The 21,593-nt window shown below is 41.0% G+C and overlaps 1 protein-coding gene across 1 annotated transcript; it reads left to right on the plus strand.

The window, feature by feature from the left end:
* The first annotated feature begins 411 nt into the window (after nt 1-411).
* On the plus strand, nt 412-18,409 carry SPTY2D1 (SPT2 chromatin protein domain containing 1). The gene is made up of 6 exons (XM_048307528.1): nt 412-548; nt 9,282-9,396; nt 10,831-12,426; nt 13,201-13,357; nt 13,488-13,565; nt 14,803-18,409. The coding sequence occupies exons 1-6, from the start codon at nt 489-491 to the stop codon at nt 14,897-14,899; spliced, it is 2,103 nt and encodes a 700-aa protein (XP_048163485.1). The 5' UTR covers nt 412-488; the 3' UTR covers nt 14,900-18,409.
* Nucleotides 18,410-21,593: the final 3,184 nt, after the last annotated feature.

A 21,593-nucleotide genomic window follows, 5' to 3' on the forward strand; every position in this document is an offset into this window, starting at 1 on the left:
AAGAATTTCTCCGTGGCACTGCTCTCAATCAGTTTGACGCCGTCACCCCCATCCCATCACTCCATGCCCTCGCAAACAGCCTCTCTCCAAGGCGTTTTAGGGGCGAACCCGAGGTGGGTGGAGGGACAATCCCCGGCATCGGCGCCAGCTGTGAGCGGGGGGCGGCGAGAAGGGCCGGGCCGGGCCGGGCCGGGCCGGGCAGGGCGGGGGCTGCCCCGGTGGTCTCATAAGGCCGACCCCGCCGCAGTTCCAGGCCCTGCCGTTCCGCGGGGCTCCGAGAGGCATCTTGCCCGTTCCCTCCCCCTTCCCAGCCCCGGTTCCTGTGGAGAGGCTCCGCCACAAGGGAAGTGACGCCGGTGCCAGGCGAGGTTATATAAAGGGTAGGCGGCAGCGGGCGGAAGCGAGCGGGGCCGAGCGGGCGGCGGGCGGGGGACCGCGGGCGGTGCGAGCGGGGAGGCTGCCGCAGCCCCCCGTATTCCGGCCCGGCCATGGATTTCCGCAACATTCTCGTGATGGCCTCGGAGCAGCAGGGGCTGAACGCGGTGCCGGTGAGCTCGGGGGCGGCTGGGGCTGCCGGGGGGCGCGGAGCCGGGGCGCGGTGGCGGTCGGGCCCGGGGAGGGCCCCGCGGCCGTGGGAGCCCTGCCCGCCTCTGCCTCGGCCCCCGCCCGGGCAGCGGCCTCGGCCGGGCCTTTCGCCTCGCCAGCCGGGGCTGCTCGCTTCTGGGGGCTGGAGAAGCGTCTGTGTGTGGGGAGGGGGCGAGCGGCGCCCCTTCCGTCAACAAGTGCCGGCACCCCCGGGCTGGGAGCGGGCAGCCGCGGCTTGCGCCTCCCGGTCTGGAAGTGCCGAGATCCCGGGAGCAGAGCGGTGGTGCGGGGGAAGGCAGTGGCTAAAAGTCGGCTAAGTCCTTTTGTTTGCTCTGACAACACAAGTCTGCCACGTCTCAAGTGCGGGTCGGAGACAAAGTGACAAGTTTTGGGTGAATGGTCTGCGTTGTCTGAGGTGTCTGTGTGCACCGCGAAGGAATATCGTGTACCGGCGCTGCGGCGAGGATTGGTGGAAGGCATTTGCAATATTGTTCTGAAGTCTGTATCTCAGCAGTTTGTGGTTTAGTTCAAGCTATCAGTAACATGTGGATCCCATATGAAATAACCCACTGACTTGCCTGGATGAAGTCTGGCAGTAGGAAGGGCACGTGGCCTTTTCGTACATTAATATCCTGGGTTGATTCCTTTGGGAGGACCCAAATTAAAAGTCATGCGTGCTTATTTGGATAAAAAATATTTTCTCTTTGGTAGCCAGCAGCTAGGGAGACGCTTCTTCTGTTTGTTCTTCAGTAGAGTGCTAGAGGTCTACTCCTACGATTACTTTGCTTAAACCCAGTGTAAATGAGGGGTAGTTGTTTTTTTAACAAAAACTGGGAAAACCAGAAGAAAACTACTTTCAATTGTACAGTGTCTTCATTTTGGTGGTGTAAGACCTAGTGAGTTTGTCAGTGTCTCTGTATCTATTATTAGTAAAACTTTGGTAATATTCACTAATAGCGTGACCATTTGATAACATGTACCAACCATATGGGAGATGTGAAATTAATCAGATTCCATTGTGGGTTTAAAATATTATAAAATATACTTTTTAATATTTAGGCATATTTAATTCGTTTCTGACTCTACATAGGAATCTGGTTTGTAACATAAATAATACAACAACAAATGTAGAAATACTTTAGGATATTTAAATGCCCATTTTGTCAGTCTTCACTATATCAGCTGTTCCACTAAGTTGTCACTGGGCTATTGTAATTCTTATTTTAGATGTTTAAAGCTTCTCTTTACAGTCTCAGTTTTCCCATGCAGCTTTACTGTGTGTGCCACTACTTTTTTTTTTGCAAGTAGTTTCAAATCATGATGATGCCATGTTCTCCATTGCAGATGTGGTGGTGGGGGGAGGGGATCCTACTTGTTGTGCAATGGATGAGGGTTTAGCTCCTCTTTTTTAGAAAAGGCAGCATTAGGATTTGCTAATTCCTGATTAACTCATGGAGTGAGAGTGCAGTTGAATCCATAGCTGAAACAGTTTGGTTTAGCACATTAGTGGTGCAGCTTTTAACTCTGAAGTTGGCCCCAGTCTCTGAGCAAAAGCAGAGCTGCACTTGGCACTTCTTGAGGTTATTTGCAGCTGCTGGACTTTAAAAGAGAGCCCATGGAGATTTTACAATCACTGGACATCTAAACAACTCCACTACGTTAAAGCTAATACAGTAAATGTGTTTATATAAGAAAAATAGAATTAATTTTAAATAGTTTTATTAAAAACACCATATAGACTAATTACACAATTTACTGGTATGTAAAATTACCAGGTTTTCAGAAATGTTAATTCTTGCATTAATGAGCATATCCCCTGAATTTCTCTCTGAGAAGTTTATTTTAAACTTTACAGTGCATTAAACTAAATACTCCATGCCCTTTGTAATGAAAAATAGTGGCATGAACAAGTAGTGTATATTCAAGGTGTATATGAATATACATACACACTATACAGGTAGTGTTTAGTTCAAAGTGGAAACTATATAAAAGCTTTAATAAATAAAGTGGTGTTGTATTGTAAAAGAGGGGCCTGGATAAAGCAGATATTACATCATGTCCCTGTCAAAATGAATCTGCTTGTTCATCTCCCTATGGAAATCCAGATTCAAAAGGAACGTTGCTGAAATCAGCCTTTTGGTGCCCTGTTAGTTGCATCAGGTTTTGTTTCTAAATAAAACAGTACATATATGAACTACTGTCTAAGCTATTAATGATGTGCTGCTAATCATGTTCGTAGCAGTTGCTGAGTAGAGCCCCAGGTTTTATCATCTAATATTCCATAGGGGTTTCACTGTTGTATCTTGTTACCTGTGCTCATATTAGCAGTTCATTAGATTTTCAGTGTGGTCTTGCTTTGACTAGACACGATAATAGTTATGAGATTTAATGTTGACTTTAGAAAGGTTTCAATTCATTCTGTCACTCTTTTTGGTAAAGTTGGTATACTTTGTTATGCCATGTGTTTCACATGACATGGTGAAGCACTTTCAGATATTTTTATTGTAGCTATTCTTTAAGATACGAAATTTTATTGCAGCTTAAAAAAAAAACAACCTTGAGGACAGTTGGAACCAAGTCATTCTTTCATTTCACCATAATTTCTAATAAATTATTAATGACAATATAGACATCTCATATTGCTCCCAGTTCCTTTCAGCTGAGGGTGAAACTTCGATGTACGGAATTTACAGAAATCTGAGACAATTTAACCACAAAGAGGTGATGCAAAACTGAAAGAGCTTGTCATCCACGTCAGCACTTGCTGCGGTCTCACTTTAAGTTAGACTAATATGAGGCAGCCTCCAGTGAAGCTGACAGATCCAAATAGTCACGAGGAATTAAGTATTTGTGAAGTGAAACACTAACAGAATCCCAAGAGTTTGTTCAGAGGGCCTTGGGTTACAGAGCCTGCCCATCGAATTCTAATCTGCAAATTATCGAGCGTTTGCCCACGGGCAAGAGAAGCCCTGCATGTGAAATAATGGGAATGGCTGTGAAGTGCAGATTGCTGCTGTAGGACCAGACTCCCATTGATTGATGTGTGTGCATTTATTGTGTGCTTAAAACGTGCCTCTGAACAGGGCCTAAAATGCTTTGGATTGCGTCAGCCTCCACAGGAGGAACTGCAAGATACACAATATGAAATGTTGGCAGGGACGAGGAGGACTTCTACTCTCAACTTGACTGACCTGATAGTAAAGTTCCAGACTGTCGAGGTTTAAATGCTGACTAGTAGAATTTTCAGCTTTTCTTATTCCTGGTCTCTTTTTTGCAAAAGCAGATGAAAATGGGGACCACAATATCACTACAAAAAGGAAAGCATAAAGTATCTGTTCAGGTTTTTTTCCTGTATGAAGCAACATTTAATAGAAGGAATCTTTGCTTTTTTTACAGCCAATGGTTCTGCTGGAGTGTTGTGGCAGCAGTTGCAAAATTGGAAGAAAATAATTTTTGCTTCTTTTAGGAATAAAATGTATGAACCCGTTGAATTGGTTTTGGGAGAGGAGAATGGTATGAGCTGATAGGCTTTACCAATAAGAGTATTTTAACTTTCTCTTGGTAGGGATTGCTAGAACCTGAAGGGAGGCAAATTTAAACATACTTTTTACTATTTACTTTGTCACAACCAGATATTGAAAGCAGCAGTTGAGAAGTCATCCTGTGTGTATTCTAAGACAGTCTCTCTGCAGAGTCAGGTGCTGGGAACTCGGTGGTGAATCTGTAGCAGGAGCTTTGGAAATACCAGCTCAGGATGAACAGCAGAGGCCCCTGGGCAGTGAACACAAATGGCCACTTCAAATGTGGAAAGCTGCCTTCTGAGGAGCTGGCATTGTGAGAGGAGTGACACAAACAAGGGTGTATGTGGTGGATGAACCATTCCTGATGTTCCCAGAAAGTTACACACTGAAGAATATTTAGGGGGAAACAGGGACTTCCCATTGGAAGTTACATGTCTTGGCAAATGATAAGGAAGAACAGGGAAAGTGTTGTAACATCATACAGGGATCGCTACTTGCTAGTGAAAAACAGTAAATAAAAGAATCTGCAGCCTGTGAGAGCCTCTGCAAGTTGCCTGTAGTGGATAACACAGGTGGAATTGTCTTTGCATTGCATGTGCAAGCCCATTGCAGTAACTGAGCTGCCCAGGTGCTCTCCTTGAGAATCAGGCTTGGCAGAATTGATCTCTTGCATTGCCACTTGTGTAAATACTGACCATTGTTAAAGGCAATACTACTACTGTTACTTCTCTTTGGGGCTGGTATTTGGTCTAGGCACTTTTTGAGTGCCAAAAAGTTTACAATTATTTTATAAATTCTGTTTTACAGTCCAAGATTTGGTACTTGAGTGCTGACATCAAAGCAGCTACAACTCTATCAGGATCAAGTGCCGCATTTTGTAGGAAGTCAGTGACTTCAGAGCAAATAGTCACTGTTTACAACTTGAATAGTGAAGTGTTCTGGGAACAGCTTGACCTGCTCTTTCCTAAAGGCTAAACATTTCTATTCCTCTTTTGATTTAACCAACTGTGCAATAGTTATTAAAATCCAGACTAGTGCAGCTGGTACAGTGACATGTGCTGGCTTATTTTGCTTGGTTTATGTGCAATCTGATGCATATTCATTTGCACTGTATGTAAAACACTTTATTAGTATTTGTGGAAAGTGTATGGTTCAGTGCTTTTAAAAAGACTACACTTCAGCAGGTTAATTTATGCTATTGCTGAATGAATGTGAACAAAATTAGCAACAGTACAGAAAATGGGTATTCATTTATGAATTGTTTTGCTGTGTTTTCAGCTGTTAGTCAATATTAAGAAATGCTACTGATGGGAAAACTTAACTTATTTTGTGTGATTTGTCATGTTAGGGCCAGTCAGAAAAGAGCTTGTCTGTCAAGCTGCTTTACAAACCTGCTACTGGATGGGACACTGTTGGTAACAGTGCAGCAAAACAAAGCCTGAAAACTGCTTCCCCATCACTTTAATTCTTTATTAGGTTTCCTAACAGAATAGATCAATCTACATTTGTCCCTGCTGTTAAGCAGTTTTCAAAGGTGCTCCTTAGGCACAAAATCATTTAGGTTGGAAAAGATGCTTGAGTCCTACACAGTTTTTAAAACAGAATTTTCAAAACTGAGGATACAGTTGAAATGGAATAATTAAATGAAGCTTTGCCAAATTAGGTTACCAATGTCAAAACATAATGTGTTTAACTTTGTAGGATAATTTACACAGACATCATTATACTAAGATGAGTATACTACAAAGTACTGCAAATAATTTCTAATGTACTAATTAGCTTCAACCTGTTTGACAAGATTTTGACTGATAATGTGTGGATTGCTTTGCTTCTCTGTCTGTTCCAGTTAAAATGGAGTAAGCCAGATTTCTTTGGGACACAGAGCCATGGGCCACATTTGAGCAACAGCTGAGAGACAATGCTGCACCACAGTTCAGGTGTCCTGAGCAGTCAAGTCTTGGAATGCTTTTGGTGCAAACAACAAAATCGGTTCTCAGATTGTGGTGAACTTCTTGCAGAGAGGTGAAGCTCAGTAAATGAGCTTGGCTGTAGTAGGTCTTTAATGTGATGAGGTGTCATGGCAGGTTTTAATATGCAATGTATGTGGGTAGTGTGTCTTTGTAATTCTGCTCTGGTCATTTCAGAAACTGCTCAAGAAGGCTACAGGGCAGCTGCAATACCAGCCACTTTCTTGGAGCCAGTTTTGGGTGCAGTTTAGAAATGAGCCTCCAAACCTTGCTTCTTAGTGCATGTATATTCAAGCTAATTTATGGGTTTGCATGTTTGTAATTAAAGTAATCCAAGGATCTATTCATGTGTTGCTGATCAATTAATCAGAAATGAGAATGAAGGATTCCATTGTGTGATATGGACATTTATAGGGTATATGCTGCCAGCCTGCCTGATTATTGCTTCTAAAACATTTGGATGTAGGTCTCCTTACCAGATATTTTATTTAATTATTTTAGTTAAGTTTCATAAGGCTTTATGAGGGTAGGAAGATATTTATAGAAATGCTGACTTGTGTGGCTCTTCAGTGATACTTTTTTTGTTTGGGTCTGTTTTTCACATCTCTTTCATTTGGTGAGAATCTTAATGTCTCATGTGGGAGATCTTGGTTTAGATTTTAATCTGTTGGCTTACTTCTGAAATAAAACAAACAAAACCCCCACCCTCTCAAACCTCAGGTTTGGGTTTCTTTTGTTCCTAAATATATTCTGCTTTCCATCTGCTTCTGGGTTTGACTGCCTTCTATTGTATTTATCTTTGCAACTGTCTCTTTCTCATTGCTTTGTTTTTTCTTCTGTATTCTGTTTGTGGGAAGAAGGTCAAAAAAGTTTCTCTTTTTCCCCATTTCAGGCACAATCTGGTACATTTGTGAAAGGCAGTGTCTGAACATGTGTAGCACATTAGTGCAAGTGGTTGTTACAGAACCCAGTAAGAGGCAATTGGGCACTTAACACTGATTTAAGTAATGTTTATTGGATACGAGAGAAGCAAAAAGGGGGTAGTGTAGATAACTTTACATCTGTTCAGTTGCTGGAACCCCAGGCTGAACAGCACTGGACAGACCTCAGGCCATGCAAACCCTGTGTTGCAGATGAGCAGTACTGTAGTCTTTAGAGCTTTTGCAGTATGTCCTGGGCAGTTAATAGCTCAATTTATCATTTCCTCTGCCAAGGAAAAGGATGTTAACATGAAAACATGCAGCTTTACCTCAGGATATAATGAGATACAGAATCACAGAACAGGAACCATTAAAGGTGATCTAGTCCAACTCCCCTGCAATGAGCAGGGACAGTCTTAAACAGATCAGGTCACCCAGAGCCCTGTCCAACCTGGCCTTGAATGTTTCCAGGGATGGGGAATCTACACCCTCTCTTGGCAATCTGTGCCAATGTTTCACCATGCTCATCAAACGATTCCTGGTCAGAATCTACCCTCTTTTAGTTTAAAGCCAATATCCCCTGTCCTATTGCTACTGCCTCTGCTGAAAAGTGTCCCCATCTTTCTTACAAGCTCCCTTTCAGTACTGAAAGGCTGCAACAAGATCTCCCTGGAGTTCTCCTGGCAAATTATACCACGTGCAAGTGCTGTAAGTGCCAGGTGCCGTTGGGGGCTGTGTATTCTGTCACAGTTAGTGCTGAGGTCACACTGATCTCAGGTGGTAAGTGGAGTGCAGGCCTGCACTGCTTCAGGTCAACTCGTGTGTGGGTCACTAACTCCTTGATGTACAACAGTATTGTGTTTAAGATCACTGCCAGCAGGAACTTAAATCAGTATTGTTGGTTATATGTCAACCTATTAATTATGCTGGTGAAGTCAATTCCAACTTTTGGAGTAATTAAATTTTTTGAGTTGATTTATTTATTTTTGCTGAATTAGGTAACCTGAAACTGAAATGAGTATCCACAAGCAAGCTGAAAATGGAGCTGTAAACCTGCAGTCTGGAATTGAATTGACTGGCAGCTTGGGCTGTAGTTTGCTTTTAGGTCCTCTTGGTCAAAGACTAGGGCTAAACTGAAGTACTTTTATTCCATTACTAATGCAGCCATTGCATTCCTTAATAGTCTAATGCATTTCACTCATTTTGTTTCCCTACCTGCTTCTGGTTTCCTATTCATTCCCTCCAAAAGCTGAGTGAGCCCCTGTTGTGGATGAGTAGAATGTACCTCACTCAAAAGACAGGCAGCAATGTATTTTGAGATAAAATAATGATTTGACAATTCACTGGAATTTAACAAAGTTTAACAGTGGTTTGATGAGGTTTAATAAGTTTAATGCAAGGTTCATCTTATCAATTAATGGAAGAAACATACAAAAAAGAAGGTTGAGTTCAAATTCATTCATTAATGAGTTCATTTAGAGTGATTCTCAGATACTGGCAATGCAAAAAGTACAGTCCTGTTGAGTCACAAGGTTCTGAGTGGATTCCTTGCTTTCTAAACTCCATTTGGAGCTAGGAGTGGCTGGATCCATTCTTAGTCTCAGGCTTGGTCAGTAGTATACGTCTAATGGAATTATCCATACTGTTTGTAATAATTTGAAGTGGATGGATTAGGAAGATTTCATAATACTGATGCAACAGCCTCTGTCACCTACTGAGCATCTGTCATGAGTAAGGAGTCTTTCCACCTTGGGTAAGGAAGGATCCCTTACCTTCAGGTAAGGGCCAAGCACCAAGTTTCTAACCCTGAGAGGCATCTCTGCTCTAGGTGGTCACCTGGCATCCAGTTAAGCTGCAGCTCAGGCAGAGCTCAAATCAGGCCCATCCTGATGGCAGTATTTGTAGGGTGAAGTAGTTGGCTGCTGGCCAGTGGTATAGACAAGAGATGTCCTTGCTGATATCTTCTTCTGGACTTTGGTTATCTTGCTCTTTTGATGGTTATAAAACAACCTTTCAAAATATTTTTCAAGACACCTGTACTCCCTTGGACCAGACACTTTCTAGCTTGCAAGTTTATCCCGAGGACTTGGGGCTGGTTGCTCCTTAGTCAGCCTGAAAGTACAGCTGTGAGTCAAATGTATCCAGCATGACCCTCAGCTTCAGTGGCAATTCATTGTTTACTCTGTATCATCTCTGGGCTTAAGCCAAGTACAGGACTGTTATGCAACTCCTCAGTTTTAAACTCTTAATTTCTTAACTCTTCTGACATATTTCTTTGTTCCTTGCAGAAAAGGTACAGTTTAGCTGTTGGTCCTCCCAAAAAAGTTCCCAAAGTCAAGGGTGTAGAGTCTGCAGCAGTGCAAGCCTTTCTCAGACGGCAAGAAGAAGAAAAGAGGAAAAAAGGTAAAAGTACAAAATATCTCCTATGGGAGACTTTCATGGATTCTTTGGTATTTGTCACCTTATTCAAAGTTCTTGGAAATCTAGCTGCACATCTGTTTCTGGAATTTATGCATAGAACTGATTCTGAGGGAAAGCCAGAACTAAGGACCAGGGATGTTTACTTGCTTTCCTAAGGAGTTAAACATTAATCAGCTACATTAGCATTTATGGTTAGAGATTCAGAAGCAGTTTGGGTGAAGAGCAAAAAACTATCTGAACTTTAGTCAGCTTAACTTTGAAAAGCTTCATCTGTGTGAAAAATGGAAAGAGTTGCTGTTGTTTTGTCTTAGTCTAGTGTATCAGTACAGTCTGAATTTTAAAGAGTCGGAGCCACAATTTTTCCGCTTCTGTATTGCCTTTAAATAGTCTATGGAATAAACTAGTACTGCATTGCTTCTGATGTTAATGTTGTGTTAAATGTAACCAAATCCAATGGACTGGATGGCCCAGGTTATTCCTCCTCTCCTGGGCCAGTCATGAGTCTGTTCCTTATCCCTACTGCCAGGTCCAGCCAGAAGCAAGACTAGGCATGAATTCCGCATGGACATGCTGGCACACTCTGTGCTGTCACAGCGTTTGATGATAGAATAACACAAGGCGTGGTACCTTTACAGGCACCCAAAATATGAGTAGCCCAATCCATTTTCTAGGAATTTTTACTTTTTCTGAATCTTTCTGGTATTTGGCCCCCACTCCTTCATCTGTCCAGTATTTGGTATTTAGATGTCTCATTCACCAGGTAGTTCAGTCTGACTCTTGTCAGCAGATCACAGGCACATGGTAGAGAGCATTACTTATGCAGAAAACAGCTAAGCCAGAACAGTAAGGATGTAGGACAGACTGTGGAGATAAACCCCTGTGCCCTATCAAACACATGTAATGACCAGCTGCTTGCTTATCTGTGTTCAGCTGCTTCTCTCTCCCCTATATCCCTCTACACACACAGAGACTATTTTCTGATTCTTATCTCCCAATACTTATTCCCTCCCCTTCTTCAACCTCCCTTCAACATTTGATAGTAAGGTCTGTACAGTCTCAAGGTTCTCTTGCTCAGTCTCAGAACTCTGTCTGCTACCCAGAGATCCCATAAATTCTGTACCTTCTTATACAGTGATTGTCCATATTTTTCATAGCATCCTGGAAAGCTGCTTCCCTCAAAAAGCCTTAGTGGGTTTTGTTATAGCAGCATTTGACTTAATTGCTTGCCTTTGTTGGAGCAGCTGATACAGGTGGGTTAGCCTGCCCTGTTGGCAGACCTGTAGTCACTTTCTGGACTATTGTGGATAGCTGTTAGCCAGTTATCTTTAAGTTACTGTCCTAAGTGGTTTTTTAGTTTGGAAAATATTGAAATAAAAAGTAGTGCTTTTGCATAACTTTCTCCTGATTTTCTTGCAGCGCTGGAAGAAAGAAGGAAGAAAGAGCAGCTCTTGGCGAGGCGCATTGAACTGAAACATGACAGAAAGGCAAGAGCCATGGCCTCACGAACAAAGGATAATTTTTATGGTTATAACGGCATTCCTGTTGAAGAGAAGCCTAAAAAGAGGAGGACTTGTGAGAATGTTGCTCAAGCCCCAGAGGCTGAGTATGCAACAGAAGATGAAGCTGAGCAACTTGAATACAGTCAGACAGAATCTGAGCATGAGCAAGAAGAATATGAAGAGAAACCATCCAAAGCTGCAGTGAAACCAAAGGCACCTCCCAAAAGTGCACCAGCACCTCTGAACTTTGCAGAGCTATTGAGGCTTGCTGAAAAGAAACAGTATGAACCAGTGGAAATAAAACCAGTGAAAAAGGTGGAAGAGAGGCCCAGAACTGCAGAAGAATTGAGAGAGAGGGAGTTCTTGGGACGCAAAAACAGAAAAGTAGAAATGCATAAGAAAAGTGAGAAGGAGATTAAGCCTGCAGGGATATCCAGTTCTTCAAAAAAACTGTCTTCTCAAAAAGCATCTGTAAATGCAAAACTTAATAAAAGTTCAGTAGATAAACATTCCACATCTAAAAGCAGTCTGTCACTTTCTATGGGTGGTATTGATAAGAAATCCAAAGCACCAGCATTGACTGAAAAACACCCACGGTCATCATCTTCTTCCAGACTTGATCAAATGGAAAGAAACTCACAAAATGGTTCCTTAAAAAGCTCTACTGGTAGCAGTCATAGTAAATTACCTGTCAATGGTATTAAAAAGTCTGGCTCAAGCTCTCACGTGCCACCCTCAAAACCCATGGCCAATGAGGCTCAGAGGCTGCCATCTGCTAAAGAATCCAGCCTGAAAAAGTCTGCCCATGCAAAACCAGGAAAACCTGCAGCCCTTCAACATGGAATCAACTCCAATGCAAAGCGATCAGGCAGCAGCTTAGGAAAAGGAGGACCTGGACATCCCGGGGGCGGTTCAAGTGCAGGACCGGGGCGATCAAGCAGCAGTTCTGGCGTGGGACCTGGGAGGCCAGGAAGTGGTTTAAGCTCAGGACCTGCGCGACTGGGCAGCAGCTCAGTCCCAGGACCTGGGAGGCCAGGCAGCAGCTCAAGCACAGGACCTGGGCGACCGGGGGGTGGCTCAGGAGTGGGACCAGGAAGGCCGACAGGCAGCTCAAGCACAGGACCTGGGCGACCGGGCAGCAGCTCAGGCGTGGGACTGAAGCGACCGGGCAGCAGCTTGGGCACTGGATCAGGAAGGCCGGGCAGCAGCACAAACATAGGACCAGGGCGACCAGGCAGCAGCTTGGGAACAGGACCAGGAAGGCCAGGAGTCAGTCCAAGCACAGGAGCCAAGCGACCAGGCAGCAGCTTGGGCACTGGACCAGGGAGGCCGGGCATCAGCACAAGCACAGGACCTGCGCGACCAGGCAGTGGCCCGGGCACAGCTGTAAAACCCAAGTGTACTGTCGTGTCAGAAACCATTTCTTCTAAAAACCTTGTCACAAGACCTAGCAATGGACAGATGAATGGAATGAGACCTTTTCCAGGGCATAGACCTGTGCTTCATCCTCAAGGTATGCATTTCTAGAACAACGAATTTTTTCACTGTTGTGGTTTAACTCCAGCTGGCAACTAAGAACCATGCAGCTGCACACTTGCCCTGTCCTCCTGTAGGGAGAAGAATTGGAAAAAAAAGTGAAACTCAGATAAGAACAGTCTAATAATTGAAACAAAATTAAATATAGCAACTTCTTATTTATTTTTACCTATGTTCATAATTCTTGAAATACAGGTGGTGTGAAGTATCACATGAAAGGAAACTAAGCAGCCTGTGATGGATATTGGTATATGAATGCTGTTAGAAGGAGCAGAATTGAAGGATTTGCTTCCAGCGTTGCTTGATAGTTGGTCTGTAAAACTTTGTAGCGTCTTAAATAACAAATGCTTGAAGGGCTACATGAAAAATCAGTCACAAGTTTTACATTTCAGTGTTTTTGCAAATTTATTTTATCAGTGACAAGCAGTTCTAAAAATTTATTTCTGATCAGGAGCAAGCAGTGTGGAGTGTAATGAATAAGTGACTAGAAAACCCTGAACAAAGAACAGGTATCTGTCGAGTGGTTTCCTCAGGATGCCATTGCTAATACTGATGTGTAATCTCCTCTAGCATAACTCAGAGGAAGTATTTCCTCTTGCTGAATTTCTGAGAAATGCTGGTTAACTTGAGCCAGAAGCTTTCCACCTTGAAGCCCAGAAAATGGCTGTGCCTAAGGTATAGCAAGGAGAAGTACTGTTAAATTAATGTAGTGTTCATGTTATTAACGATTGTCTTCTCTCCCATCATTTAGGTCTTGGAAGACCACCTATTAGTTACAAGAGACAAATAGATGATGATGATGATGATGAATATGACTCTGAAATGGATGACTTCATTGAAGATGAAGGGGAACCTCAAGAAGAAATATCAAAACATATTCGGGAAATATTTGGCTATGACCGGAAAAGGTAAGAAAAGTGACAAGTTTAAGATACTGCAGAACAAGCAGTAGAACAAGTAATTATTCTTCCTAAGAAGGGATATGAATTCATTAGCTGGTTTTTTTTAAGTGTTAAAAACTGATAATTTAATTTTCAGGTACAAAGATGAAAGTGATTATGCCTTACGTTATATGGAGAGCAGCTGGAGAGAGCAACAGAAAGAAGAAGCTAGGAGGTATGCATGGATTTAAACGTGGATACAAATTGGGAAGTTTGTTTGTTGCTGAAGTCATAGGGCTAAGCTAGCAAATATCCAATCTGCTTTTTATAGCAGAGGTATATAAGCCTTACAATTTTTTATAAGAAGGCTTAAGTAAAGATGGAACTCATACAGTCAGTGGTGGGTACACTAAATAAGTCATGTATGTTCTTATCTATCACAAACCTGGCTTGTTAAGAACCAATAAAAACCAAAGCTAATTAATTTCGAAAAATCTTTTTAAAAATACAAATTTCAGTTGAAATTCCAAATCCTTTAACTTGTCCCAAACATTACAATATTCTGCTAGTTTGAGGTCTGGAAATTTTGTTTTTCTCTATACACGTGTGTGTGTCTGTATTTCTGTAGAAGTATAAAAAGTATGCTGACAAGATTTTGTAGTCACTGATTTAAAATATGAAGATGATATTTTCATATTGGTTTTGGCCTTTGGGCCTGGGCAATTCTTGTGTCATAAACTGATTTTCTTTTTGTTTTTTAATGAGTGGTGGGACAAGTTTTGTGAAAGCTGTGTAAGGGTTTTTTATCGAAAGTTAAAATACTGGAATGCATGGAGTTACCAAATTCTTTTGTTCAACTGAAATTCCTATATGGTTATTTAGAAGGTGCCTTGAGCATTAGACACTTGCATCTTTGAAGTTATAATCAGTGTCCTTATTCCTCCTGGCTCCTGCGGAATAGCTGCAGCCCATGGAAAGATATAGTCTGTTAAGTGGAGTTAGGGGAAATAACTGGAATTTTAAAGTGATACTGCTTTTAACCAAACTCTGTTGACATCTTAGAGTGAGCTTTTGCAGAGTTGAATTCCTGACTCACTTTAACTACACATGCACCATAAAGGAAGTGGAGATAAGAAACTTGAGTTAAATTCAGTTTTAACTTTTCAATGGATGTGTTTCAGTAGCTGCATTTTGGGAGAAAAAAAGACCTTATGTATTAAATTTAGTAAATATTTTTACACAATCTTTATTTTTGAACAGAAGTCTTGAATATTTTCTCTTGAAATATTTGATTCTAGTCTTATGATAAAAAAATCTTGATTTCTTAAAGCTATATTCATTCTATAACTAAAGAACATCTGATATGAAATTATTCTTCAAATCAGCTGTAGTACTTTTAGCATTGCTTTTTGTAGAAGTAAAACCTCAAGTGTCCTGAGTAGCAGTGTAAAGGATTTAATCTTGTTTGGCAGCTTGAGACTTGGTGTTCAGGAAGACTTGGAAGAATTGAGACGGGAAGAAGAAGAATTGAAACGCAAGAGACAGTCAAAGAAGCTGAGGACACGTTAACTGACTTACGATGTTGACTTTGTTCATGTTTCTGCTCCCCTCTGCCTTCATACATCTCTTATTCTACTTCAGTTTCCATTTGCTTGTTAGAGGGCAAAAGAATATTTAAAGGGATTAAAGTACTGAAAAGCAAGGCTTTAGTTTGACCTAAATAAGATATTTATTTTTAATACTTGCCAGGGTTGTTTTTTTATGAAGAAATTAATGCACTAATGCATATTAAATGGAATAAAATTAATAGATGTTTCCATTGATTAAACCAGTTCAAGATGCCAGCAGAAATACTGACTAGCTATGCACTGACTTGGAACTGTGTGGGCCATGTACCAGTAAACCAATTTTGCATTCACTTGAAAGCATTCTTGTTCCCTGATATTTCTTGAGACTTGGAAAGAGTGCTCTATATCCTGCCCTGTCTCTCAACATGAGCCTCAAAGTGTTAAAATGTCATCTTCTGTACAGCAGCAGCTTGGGTGTAAATTCATCCACAGCCCACAGGTGTTTAAGGCAATAAAGTGCTGCAGATCTTTTGAGGACCCATAAAATAACTTGAACCTCTTTATTACTAAACAGAAAAGTGCATGTCATTTGCAAACTGTGCAGTTATGGATATGGCCAAAAGATTATGTTGGCTTTTGCTGTGTCTGGAATTCCAGTGCCAGTCTAATTCAGTATGAGAAACACACACCCTGAAACCAGGAATTTCTAGTGTTTGTATGTAACCGGTGCTTTTGGGCTCAAGCATATATTTGGGAATTCTTTTCCTGCCCTGTAAATCTTCAGATTTGTTTAACAGCTTCTGCTGCTTTTACAAATTGTGTTTTTTCTTGCATTAAACATCTGATGTGTTCAATTATTTAAAATGTGAAGCAGTCATTTATCTACTTAGTTTTACTGTTCAGAAGGAACATTAGAATTAAGTTTTGTTAGAATGTATTTGCAGCTTTTTTCGTGTTATCATGTTAACTAGTTAATATTTGTGATTGATTTCAGCATGCTGAAAACCTAAAATAATATGTATAGCAGGAGAGTTAGTTCAGTTACTTTCCTTAATGCCCGTATTTGCACATTATTTCTAACTATGCACTTAAAGACTGTTTGTTTCAGTAACTGAATTTGTTTACAATCAGCACAGGGTTCATGTAAGTCTACAGGAGTTGCACTGAGACCTGAAGCTCAAATCTGGTGTTGCACCTACTTGGATTTCCCCAAGTTGCCCTTCAAAGCTCACCAGTGTCATTACTCAGCTTTGCCTCAAGCTCCAGGACTCCATTGGTAGCATCTGCCTTCAGCTGCTTCAGGCCATTATGTTTTAATGCTAGAAATACTTTTAAAAGTACAAAAAGGGCTTTGGGTGTTGGTTGGGGGGGAAAGGAAAAATTACCTTTTGGAAAAACAACAAAGGAATCTTTCCTATTGGGGCTATTTTTAACAGTGCTGTTTCTAGGAAGCAGTTCAGATAGCAACCTGTAAGGAACAGTCTTGGAAGCTGCTCAAGTTTAAACATCTGATTTTTAATGTAAGAAAAAACAGATTTGCCTTTTTAAGATGTTTTCTGTCAATGGTGTAGCATTTCACTGCCTCAGCAAAACACTGATGTAAGTTATGGCATAGTTTATATAAACTATCTCAGTATTAGCTAACATGGAGCCCAGGTGAAGATGCCATTGTTGGTCCTCTGTAGTTTTAACTTTCTCTATTAACTAACAAAAACTGCTTCTCAGTGTGTGCACTTGAGACCATGCAAGATAGTGTAACCTCACTGTCTAGAAGTGTGTTGTATTCTCTGCTGCATTGGGGCCATCTAAAATTTCCTGTTGGAGATTTCCTGGTTTCTAGAATTACCCATTCAGGACAGTGAACTTTGGGACCATGATCAAGTTCTGGGTTTGTACTTTTTAGTTCTTTTTAGCTGGAGAAAGACTCAAGGTCCATCAACCCAGACAGCTATATCATCTGTGAACAACTTCCTGCCTGACTGGGGAGAAAAAAGTATCTTATGAAGCAAAAGAAATATATGAATTTCAAATTGGTTCAGTTGGGAAAGAAATCTGCATTTCAGACAAATACAGGTTAAGTAAAACCTGATTATTTCACCACTTTCTGATTATTCAACCATGCAAGATCAGTTAAACTTCTTAATCTGTAAAGCACTTTGTCATTTAGATGGTGACTGGAATGTACTCTGCTAGCCTCCCTAAGACACTGTATAACTCTTTTCACACAGTTGATCGTTGCTTAAATTGTCTGTTTCATATGAAAAATTATTCAAGGACACATTTGTAATTTTACAGTCAAGAAGTACTTTCTCATAATTGGCATGGGATGCTGATGGGTTTCCTATTTTGTACAAATGTTTGGCTTTTAATGTGCTTGCATATTTGTTGCATATTTGTATGTCAGCTAGGAAGCAACTAAACTAATTTTTTAATTCCTGACCTTGTATCCAAAAACCTGTTTACTGTTTGCCAGATTAATAGTATTCGTCTAATGACAGTATTTCAATACTTGTCCAAAGTGCATCTGAATTTGAGGTGAAGAAAAACTGGAAGAATGCTTACATTGGTTTATCAGGATTGGCTGTTCAGCTAATGATTTAATTGTATTTAAGGAAATTCTGGTTTGGTCTTTAGATTTTTAATTCACTGTTTGACAATGTGCCTTTTTTACTAAATTGTGTCAAAAAATAATGAATGTAGGAGTATAAAAAGGTTGGTTTCTCTGCTATCTCAGATTCTATATCCTTAAACTTGAGAGTGTGAAATGATGTACTTTTCATAAAACCCTTCCAGGTCTGGCTTTGATTGCACAATTAAGGTAGCTACTTCTTTACTGCTAATGCTAAATCAAATGAAGGGCACTTTCTATTGATGACTACTTTTTGAAAATGTCTTGTATTTACACTTCAGCTGTATTTCACTTTACAGCAATGTCTTTTGGAGGCCAGGGTTTTGCATATCACAGGAAGCCTTAGTGTGCAACTCTGTGCTGTGCTTTAAAATAAAAATCTTTCAAGAAGTATATGAGATCTCTATGGAAATCTGGATTTATTTTTGTGTAAAGCCCAAAATATTGTCCAGGAAAACTAATTTTCTATTTTTTTTTTGCATTTTGTAACATAATCTAGTAGCTGATGCATATTTCTAGATAGAGCATATTTCTGGAGACCAAAACATGTCAGAAAGAAAATAAATATATGGAGAGACTGGTGTTTAAATTGTGATGAATGTACTTCTATTTATTTTGGTGAGTGGGTGTGATGCAATATTAAAGTATTAGTGTGTAAATAAGGGTGCTTCTAGTTTTAGCTGATGGTTTTTTTTCTTTGGGGATATCATGTGTGCACAGTGTCTTTTTACACAATGTGACAAATCAGGTTAAAACCTCATACATAGCTTAACTGCTCTCTGGTGCTGTCAAGAAGTGTATACTTTAGCACACACCAAATGCATATAAGTTTTTCAGAGTATGTATACAATAAATTAACAGGCATTAAACATTTTACTGCTATTTCTCATTGGTTTACTTCATGGAAGATTTATCAGAATTACTTTCTGCTGTTTCCTCTGGGCTCTCACATGGTAGTGTCAGCCTGAATGTTCTCCAAGAATGGTTCTCATGCAGTCAGCAAGAAGGTATGAAAAGTTTAATGGAGTCACTTAAGCCTTCAGAAAAGATCTGAAAGTTCCTGGTGTCTCCTGCAGTTTAGGCTGTGACATAGTGTGTATTCGGAGGAACGTGTATTTAGAAAGATAAGCAAGTGTGCCCATTGCCTTTAATCTTTTGCATTTGAAGTGTTCATCCTGCAGTTTCATAAGGAGTACCCTTCTTGGGCTCCCTTATTCCCATATAAGGAGTCTGAACTACCTTGATGGCTGTCTCCTGTGGAAGGGTTTTCTGCTTTGATGGTGGAATTAAGTGACTGTTTTGATCAGCTGGTGCTGTGACCCACTTCCAAATGGATGACTGGATACACATCAGTGAGCCCACTTGCCTTTACAAGGAACAGCAATGCTTGCATACTCTTGTGCTTAAAAAAATACTCTTTTAAAATATTCCAAATCTGCCTTTAATGTGTCCTTATGAGTACCTTGTTTTGAAGGCATGAAATCTTACCTTCTTTGGAGCTACCTTGTATGGAATTCCCTTGAGATTTTTAATGTATGTTAATAACTGTGATCAGTCAATCTCAGCCACTGTTTCAAGGCAAAGATGTTCTGTTCAGGTGGAGGGTGGTTCTGCATTGAGTCATTAACCCAGCCCCTAAAGCTACTTCTGGAAGCAAAATTATTTTATTCAGACTGGGGTGAAAAAAAGAAATTACAGGTTTCCCTTGTTTGAGGACAGCTTTTAGTTGTAGTTTATTTGAAGTAACATTTCAGTTCCACAAGACAGAATTGTAATTTATTTATCCCATAGATTGCCTTTCTTACCCCTGGAAATGCATATGGAAACATTTATTTTTCCATGAGCCAGGGAATCTAAACAGCCTTTGATACACTATGCTTACCCTACTCTGTGGCATGAAATTAAGGACAGAGGCCATTCCTGAAGTCACCAGTTTAGTCCTGACTTTTCTGTCCACAACTGATACTTCTGTTTTTCCACATCACCTGGTGTTTCATTTGCTTTAAGGGTTCCTCTGTTTGGTTCTTCATGGGAATCAGTCTTGGGTTTTGCCTACATCCTTCTCCCTCCACTGGCAAATTCAGTAATTTTTTTGTATCCTGGATGTAACTTTCTCAACATTCCTTGCTTGAGAACAGGCAGTGTCTGATGCCATCTCTCATGCTGTGTGTCTGAAAGTTAATGGCAATCAACAATTTAAAGAATCAAGAGCTTCAGTGGGTTTTTTTGGTTGAAGATGTTGGTTTGATTCTGATTTGAAAAACACTTGAATGTAGAGTTCCAGGTTTTGTAGTGCATGGCAGTAACTGAACACATACCCTGTGCACACACTGAAGCCAAAAGGCTGTTTGAGTCCCTTACATGCACTTCATGCATTAAACCTCTTCTCTGGATTTCCTCAGGAGGTGAGAAGCTTCCTTGAATGATGCAACTAAGGATACATGATGTTTGTTGTGGGTCTGTCCTCACCTCCCTATCATGATGATAATTCTCCCTGCCACCTGCTTCCAGCTCTTGTGTTGTATGAATGCCTTGTGCTCCTTCAACATGTCCAGTATGTCAAGATTTGCCCAAAGGAAGACATGGGTATGGTAGAGCAGAGCACCTCTGGATTGACCTGCTGCTCTGCAATTGATGAACAATACTGCGTGTGGTTATTTTGAACAGGAAGGGGCACTGGTGTGACTCAATCCACTTGCTCTGGTTTTTGACTCCAACAGAATGTGCAGGAAGGGTTTCTGAGACCTCTACAGTGCTGTCAAATGTGACTGTAGATGATGCGTAGACGGGCACCCGCTCATGCAAGGTGAATGTTCAGAGTTCAGGCAGAGGGATGTGCTGCTCTTACCAGCCTCTTCCCCAGCCAAAAGGAGTGAGCCAGCAAACCCTTTATGAGCTTGGCTTCTGATGCCAGCTGTGTATAAAGGGAATGTGGCAATGGCAGTGCATGATGTGGCCTAGGGCTATGGGGACCCCCTGTTTGCAAGCAGTGTCAGATGCTGAAACTGGCAAGAAAATATAACTATTTTGTGGAAAGTCTCTTCACTGTCTTTACAGTTGGCAAGGAGGGCTGATGTACTCATAGCTGCTGGCTTAAATCCAGCCTTGGTTGGGGCTTTGAAAGTGATTGTTATGACATGAAATAGTCCCAGTGTAGATCACGCACATGGGTGACTTGCTGCTTGTTCAGAACAAGAGGAACACTGAGATAAATAATGCTTCTAGTCATGATATTTCCAGAGCTGAAGGTGGCTTGGGTTTTGTTAGGAAGCATGCTCCTGCCACTTGTGTTGTGGTTGGTCTACATTTATTTCCCAGTCTTTGGTATCTGGGATGATCACTTGAGTATATTTTAGAAGTGCAAATTTTTCCCATAGCATTTAGTATTTAAAAGTTGAACTTGTAATTTCCATTCCATTACTCTTAAGTTAATTTAGGCAACTCAGAGTATTGCATGATTTTCTCTACTGGAGAAAATCCTTTAAAATGCTTCCTGGATTGTAGTTTGATGTTACTGAGAGCCCTTTCTCTTGGCTTTGCTCTAAGCTAGCATCCCTATAGAGAGAGGATGTTCACAGGCAAGCAGAATAATGAGACTAGTATTTAAAGTATGAAAGTTTAAGGCTGTAGAAATGATGCCATTTTCCTCTTGTGTAGAGCTGAATAAAATTCCAAAGCTGTATGCTGTAAGACAAGATCCATGTCACCCCAAGACTGTCATTTTGCTTTGCCCTCTCCCTTAGCACCTGAGAAATTGCAGTCTGTTTTCTCTTTCATTAACCACCTTAACTTTTCTACCAAGTCTCAAAGGAAACATCTTGGTCAGGAAGAAGATCTGTCCTGCTGGCAAAATGCTGGTTTTTAATACATAGGGTGAGCTTTCATGCAGTGAGGAGTTGCAATAACATAAGAGCTGGATGTATTGCTTGATAAATCCTAGTTTGGGAGAATTTCTATGGCTAGTTTGGTAAGAATCTATGCAAAATTCTATGGCTTCATTTGGAAGAGTGTTGCCAGTGATGGGGGCAGAGGAACTACTAGACAGTATATGGGGTAGCAAGGCTGT

The sequence above is a fragment of the Corvus hawaiiensis genome, chromosome 6 (assembly GCF_020740725.1).
Source record: "Corvus hawaiiensis isolate bCorHaw1 chromosome 6, bCorHaw1.pri.cur, whole genome shotgun sequence".
NCBI classification, from domain to species: Eukaryota; Metazoa; Chordata; class Aves; order Passeriformes; family Corvidae; genus Corvus; species Corvus hawaiiensis.

Coding starts and splice junctions, on each gene's coding strand:
- SPTY2D1 (XM_048307528.1), top strand. CDS start 489: ATGGATTTCCGCAACATTCTCGTGATGGCCTCGGAGCAGCAGGGGCTG. Junction 549..9,281: donor AGGGGCTGAACGCGGTGCCG/GTGAGCTCGGGG, acceptor TGTTCCTTGCAG/AAAAGGTACAGTTTAGCTGT. Junction 12,427..13,200: donor ACCTGTGCTTCATCCTCAAG/GTATGCATTTCT, acceptor CCCATCATTTAG/GTCTTGGAAGACCACCTATT.